Source organism: Abramis brama, assembly GCF_963993115.1.
Source record: "Abramis brama genome assembly, chromosome: 12".
In the NCBI taxonomy this organism is placed as follows: Eukaryota; Metazoa; Chordata; class Actinopteri; order Cypriniformes; family Leuciscidae; genus Abramis; species Abramis brama.
In genome coordinates this window covers 26,396,002-26,402,690 of record NC_139974.1, presented here as the reverse complement: position 1 = coordinate 26,402,690, position 6,689 = coordinate 26,396,002, and the positions used below count along the sequence as shown (strand labels likewise).

The 6,689-nt window shown below is 37.5% G+C and overlaps 1 protein-coding gene across 1 annotated transcript; it reads right to left on the bottom strand.

The window, feature by feature from the left end:
- Positions 1–534: 534 nt before the first annotated feature.
- On the bottom strand, positions 535–6,283 carry znf706 (zinc finger protein 706). The gene is made up of 3 exons (XM_084130425.1): positions 6,165–6,283; positions 5,169–5,304; positions 535–1,371 (listed from the first exon to the last, which is right to left on the bottom strand). The coding sequence occupies exons 2-3, from the start codon at positions 5,301–5,303 to the stop codon at positions 1,276–1,278; spliced, it is 231 nt and encodes a 76-aa protein (XP_083986551.1). The 5' UTR covers position 5,304; positions 6,165–6,283; the 3' UTR covers positions 535–1,275.
- Between the last annotated feature and the right edge of the window lie 406 nt (positions 6,284–6,689).

Here is a 6,689-nt window from a genome sequence, read left to right as displayed (position 1 = left end):
GAATTGTCATTATTTATGTTGTTTTTTTGCACACAAAAAGTATTCTCGTCGCTTCATAACATTAAGGTTGAACCACTGTAGTCACATGGACTATTTTAACGATGTCTTTACTACCTTTCTGGGCCTTGAAAGTGGTAATAACATTGCAGTCTATAGGGGTCAGAAAGCTCCCGGATTTCATCAAAAATATCTTCATTTGTGTTCCGAATATGAACGAAGGTCTTAGGGCTTTTGAACGACATGAGGGTGAGTAATTAATAGGTTTAATTGTTTTTAATAGGTTTAATTGTATAAATGCATGTAATAGGTCAAAAAGAATTTAGTCTGATTCTGTTGTGATTAATAACCTGTCGTGTTGTTGCCAAGGTAATGATGCATAATAACTGCCCTAGAAACATTTCTCATTGTTGCCACTATAAACTTTTTTTTTTCATTCATACACTAATTTAGATCAAGGTTTTTGAAACCAGCAACACCACTCTCAGAATGGTCAACAATGACTTCAGCAGCTGTGTTGAAGACATGCCTCACAACTTCTTAAACAAAGTTAAATTTTATTAAAGAGATATATTACATTGGTGTGGAAACCAGGTGGCTTGAGCAGGAATATCAAACATTGAGGCGATATTGTTTGAGATAATTCCAAAGAGAAATAAGAAATTCTGCAGCAACATTAAATTAAAAATACAGTTACCTCGGGCACATCCAGTGATTTTACAGAAACGCATTAGATTCCAGTTTTCAGTGTACAGAACCATATTTGTTTTGGACTACAAGAGTTTCAGTGGAGAGCAAAGTTAGTAAATGAGAAAATTAAAGTAAAAATCAAAAAATGTTTTTGCCCAAGCTAGACGTCAAGTAGTGGGAAACTGCTCCCATATCCATTTGCACTCATCTTATCTAACAAGCAAAAAGCAAATATGTCTGTGACTACCACATTTATAATCAATGGATGAAACTGACTTAATCACTGGTAGTGTTCTGCTAACTTCTCTCGATCTGTTAAATTACGCAAGTAAGATGAGAAAAAAAAGCATGTGAGCGCAGGCTGAGGTAATGCACCGATCTGATCGTAGCCAAGGCAAGTGCTCTGAAACAGTGTCGAGAAGCTAAACATCATCAGTCTTTGATCCACGGGATTCATGTCTGCGGTGAAGGGGAGGATGCATGTATAAAACTCAGGTAAGAGCACTGATCGTGTCCTGCTGAACAAAATTTGAGATCAGGACTCTTATTGTGAGGTTTTATACAACCAGCCTCGGGTCTCTGGGCCGTTCATGCCTCAACGCCCTCCAGCTCTGGGGGAAGGGGGCTCTTGGGGTGCTTGCTCTCAAAATGTTGCTTGAAGGTCTTGGGATCTGGCATTTGTGACTGCAAAACAAAGAGGTTTCATGGTTTAGTTCATCACATTATGTCTAAAGGAATTTACTGGGTTCATTCTGGTATGAGAATAACACTTTTCACAACTTCATTATCCAATCAATTCCTGAAGGATAAGGGTGAGCGGTTTGACCAAAAAAATCACATTAAATGTATTAGGGCTGCATGATTAATTGTATTTTAATTAATTAACCATCTGTGATATTGACCAGCCAATTTTATCCTGATTTTTTTTTTTATTCTTTCATTTAACTTTTGCATTGGTAATGTTTTCATTATTGAGGTTGCCAGATGTTAAATCCCACAATCAGAGCTTTTACTTTATTTATTCTATTTTAATTTATTTACTGTTTTATTCATTACAAATTGTTTCCAAGCAGCTTCACATTAAAAAAAACAGGGAAATAACAGTGTTAATGTTGTAAAATTAATCAATTATGAAACAAGTTAATTTCTCAATTCAGCTCTACAGAAGACAAGTGTCATTATTAAGCTCGATTTTGATTTGTTCTCATCCAAAAGTAGCTTTGTTTCCATATACCTATTTTTATGCAAATTTTAGAATATCGCTTTAAAAACACTAAAACATAAAAAAAACAAAAAAACATGCTGGATGGAAATGCCAAGATGCTCATAAAAAACGTATGCGCTCAATTAAGGCAGATATATTTTTATTCCATAAGATATGCATATAAGCTAAGATGAAAACACATCTACCGAATAAATCCCTCAATGCGCAACAAAAAACTCACGTGACAACAGTGGATATGATTGGATAACTGGGCTAACCAGCAGACCAATTTTATTGCACAGGATCTCCAAGTTGGTTAGATTTTTCTGAAATGCCTAAGCCTCTGTCATCAGAATGATTTAATATAATAACCTCCAAGAAGTGTCTAACATGATTGCGTTCCCAAACACCAGGGCCCGTATTCTTAAAGGGATACTCCACTTTAAAATGAAAATTCTGTCATCATATACTCACCCTCATGTTGTTTCAATCCTTTATGAACTTCTTTCTTCTGCTGAAAAGAAAGGAAGATATTTAGAAGAATGTCAGTAACCAGACAGTTTCTGGTCTCATTGACTTCCATAGTAGGAAAAAAATATACTATGGAAGTCAATGAGACCAGAAACTGTCTGGTTACTGACATTCTTCTAAATATCTTCCTTTCTTTTCAGCAGAAGAAAGAAATTCATACAGGTTTGAAACAACATGAGGGTGAGTATATGATGACAGAATTTTCATTTTAAAGTGGAGTATCCCTTTAAAGCGTCTAAGAATTATCTCAGAAAACTCCTAATTTAGCCTAAAAACTTCTACGTAGGAGTCTTAGCTTAAGAGCGATTCGGGACCGATCTGAGAGCAACTCTGAGCAAGGAAAAGACAAGAACTTTCATCTTAGTGAGGAGGCGGGGCTGACCCCGTTGCTACGCATGACACAATCTTTTGAAGACTGTGATTGGTTGGTTGTCCAAGAAGGAAAAAAAAGAGCGATTTTAAGTATAGGGTCTACTCACACACACACATGTATATATGTATATAAATCCTTTTTTTTATTTACCATGCTGTTCATTTCCTATAAGGTTGGCTTATAATGATAAAAATTGTTCCACTCTTTCCAATTACACTGATTGCTGGCATGTCTATTTAAGTGGTGGTTTGAATGTTGGTTTTAATGTAGCAAACATGGAATCAAAAACAAGAAGGACGAGAAAGCCCGACTGGACAGAGGAACAGTGTTTACTGTTAGCCCAGTTAGTGGATGAACACAAGGCCATCCGTAAAGGAAAATTCGGGCCGGGTGTCACAGCACGGGGCAAGAAGCAGACGTGGGCGCTTATAGCGCAAATTATTAACGGTTCATTCCCCCTGATTGTGCGCACCAGGAAAGCCTGCTATATTCATAAATGCAGTTTTTTGAGCCTGCAAGATGGGAATGTCCAGTGGAAACAAAATGAACTGCGACACAAGAGGTTCTGAAAGTGCTGTAATTGTTTGTGTGATCACTCTGCTTACAGAAAGTTGTGACAGACCCAGATCATCAATACTGCATTGTTGCATTTTCCCAGTGGCCAAATATCTTAATGTAGTGATTACTTTAATTTCTGGCGCTATGGCATTTCTGCGCTGTGTCGGAGATGTTAGCGTGTCTCTACTAAGATCTGTCACAAACATGATCCCTGCACGATCTCACTGTCATCCTTTGTCTGCGACACATTTCTTCTCCTTCGTCTTTCTGCCATTTTCTCCTCTGCTAAAGAAACTCTTAAGCCTCTTAAAAGTCCTCGTCCGTACTCCTAACAATTTTGACCTTAAGGGTTAAGATGCTTTCTGAATTACTTTTTTCTTTACTAGTAAACGGCCACATTTCTAAGAATTTTCATCGAATTTTGTCACTAGGAGCTACTCTTTGCATTAAGATTTTTTATGAATATGGGCCCAGGCACCCAAACGCAAGATAACACGACAGCTTTTAATTAAGTTTCGTCTGCATGTTCTAAAATGCAAGTCATCTATGATGTAATAAAAAAGAGTCACAGTGCTCTCTTGAACACATGGGATAGAAGCGCTGCTTTATTCGCAAATGTTTTATGATGTAGGAAAAAAGAGCCACAGTGGCATTCCCAATTGCAGCAACTTCCATATTTATTACAGATATTTTACACCAATTTGCCATGAAGTGGCGATTTTGTTCTCTTGAACACATGGGATGGAAACGCTGCTTTATTCGCAAATGTTTTATGTGATATTTTGAGCAAACTGTCAACTTTCTATGGAAACATAGCTAATGTCAAAGACAAAGGCGACAGTTGAATGGATCCCAAACTCCATTAAGTGACAGTAGTGAAGAAAACAAATCTTCCCAACTTGGCAACCATGTGCATGTGTGCAAGTGCTAGTGATCTGAAACCACAGACAAACATACATGTTGAGCTTTAGTGATTTCCATTGCCAAATTCTGCTCAAATGAAAGTGTATTACAGTCTGTGTTCCTTCACGTGGATGCTTGTGCTACAATACAATGTCGTAGAATATAAAAATGTTAACATCACTTGGAATTGATTTTAGGAATTTCAGTTTTCTCTTTTGAGAGAAGCTTCTTAAGGTTTTGCCAGTTTTCACAATGTTGAGAGCTTGCTGATGTATATGGTAAATAAACCCTGCACATGAGTTGATGTTATCTTGAATTAAGCTTATGTAAAAGTGCAAGAATTCCGATTAAATGTTTAACAAAACCCTCAAATGAGAACAAATATGACTAAAAATCACAATTATGGTTTTTGAGCAAAATAATTGTATTTATCAGTTGTTTAACCATTAACATGCACCCCTAAACTGTATTTCAACAGTTATTTTGGTAATTCTCCACGGTCACTCTGAACATGGTTGCGAACGCCATTTCATTTTGACTTTAAGCAGTTTTATGCCCATGTGTGATTTTCAGTTACTGGTAATTAGTAGGTGTACTGACAAGTCTGATTTGATACCTACAGTGAATAACTTTCACAGTCACAGACAAGTTCCAACTTGATGACAAAATTTTCCAGCACATCCATTCTCTGTATACACCCATATTTAAAATCAGCTTTATATAGACAACATATCTTTATGCAGGGCAAACATGGGTCCATTCCTTGAGCTATGTTCAGTAAAAGTGCATGAAGTTTGATTCAAAAAGCATTAAAACAATAGAATTTATACAAGCTGGCATTGAAATTTGGATGAAAAGACCCTCCAAAGATGATCTGTGGGGTAAAAATAACCTGCTTTAATTGCCACTGACCCTGCAGACGCCACATGTGAACACCAGTGCCGCTTTCGCCGCGGTCTTCTGGTCGTGGCCTTTGGATTTCTTGATCTCAGCCTGCTTCTTGGCGTTTTTCTGCTGAGACTGGATTTTCTGGTGTCCACGCGCCATGCTATTGGATTGATGACAAAATGACATCAACAACATGCAGAGACTGAAACGGTATCAGTCAAACAGACAAAGTCAAAAGATTTACATATGCAGCTATCAAGAATAAACAAGAAACCGAAACAATTGCAAAACATTATATTATCTGAGTGTTCATGTGCTAGTTTTCTGTAAACAATCCAAATTCCACAATTTATTGTGCTAATTAAAATGCTGTCTGATAAAACTCCTCCAAGACTGTGTCCTTATAGGGCATATGATTAAAGAGATTTTACTAAGTTAGTGTACACCATGTTCTGCCTTTGGCTCAGTTTAAACCAATAACAATGTCAGGAGGCAGCTAATGTTGCTGTTTGAAACAAAAATCACACAGTGAACAAGGTTACAGGAGATATTACATATTAAAGGAGAATAATATCTCTAATTAACAACTATTACAGCATTTTTTAAATCACAAATAATATGTCAATACACAATAATGGAGAGTTTTACAGTTCAAAGTTAGCAGTTTATGAGCTAGCTGTCAATGCAATTGAGGCTCGATAGCCCATTAGCTTGACATTTAGCCCTATTTCATACAACACCGTCGATTATCCAGACTTTAAAAGGACATTCAGGGGCTAAAAACTAAATATTAGATGTAAAACCTCGCATACCGTAAGAGTTGAGGTAGATTAGTGAGCGGAGATACTGGGCTTGGTTAACGACACCATATGGTTAGCCAGCTAGCATGCTAAACAGACTAACAAAACCAAATCTTTCGACACAGCTACATACGAATACTCACGCAAACCACGTGCATACGGGTTCTTAAAATACTACTATATATTATTTTCTATCCATAACTAAATACTATGAGCATACCTGGCGAACAGATAAGATCCGTAGGCAGCTACAGGCTTGTACTCCCGCACGCTTATGACAGCTGTGCTCTTCCCAGAGAGCTACTCTCATGTAATTCCTGCACTGACCACAACGACACTGAGCGCTAGAGAGCGACATGCGCGCTGAGGGACTGGAGGGACATTTGCCTGTAAGCCGTACGCCATATTGGAACGGTCAAAGCCGTAAGAGCGTCTGCTAGTAAGACGCATGATGTATGAATATCTATATATGCAGAAGACTTCAGCAGATGATTTTGCTAAACTAACACGATACAGCAAGACGAAGGCGTCAGCTAACACGGCATTAAGTGTTACCACAATAAAATAAAAACATTAAAAAGTACCATAGTAAAAAAAATATTGAGTTCATAAAAAACACAGACAAACACATTCTCACCAGTGAAAGGTTATCCCATTTCTTTGGGAAATCTCGATGGTTTCACAATCAAAATGTTGTGGCTGACCGTTCCAAGATGGTGGGCGCGCCGACGTGTCTGGAGATAAA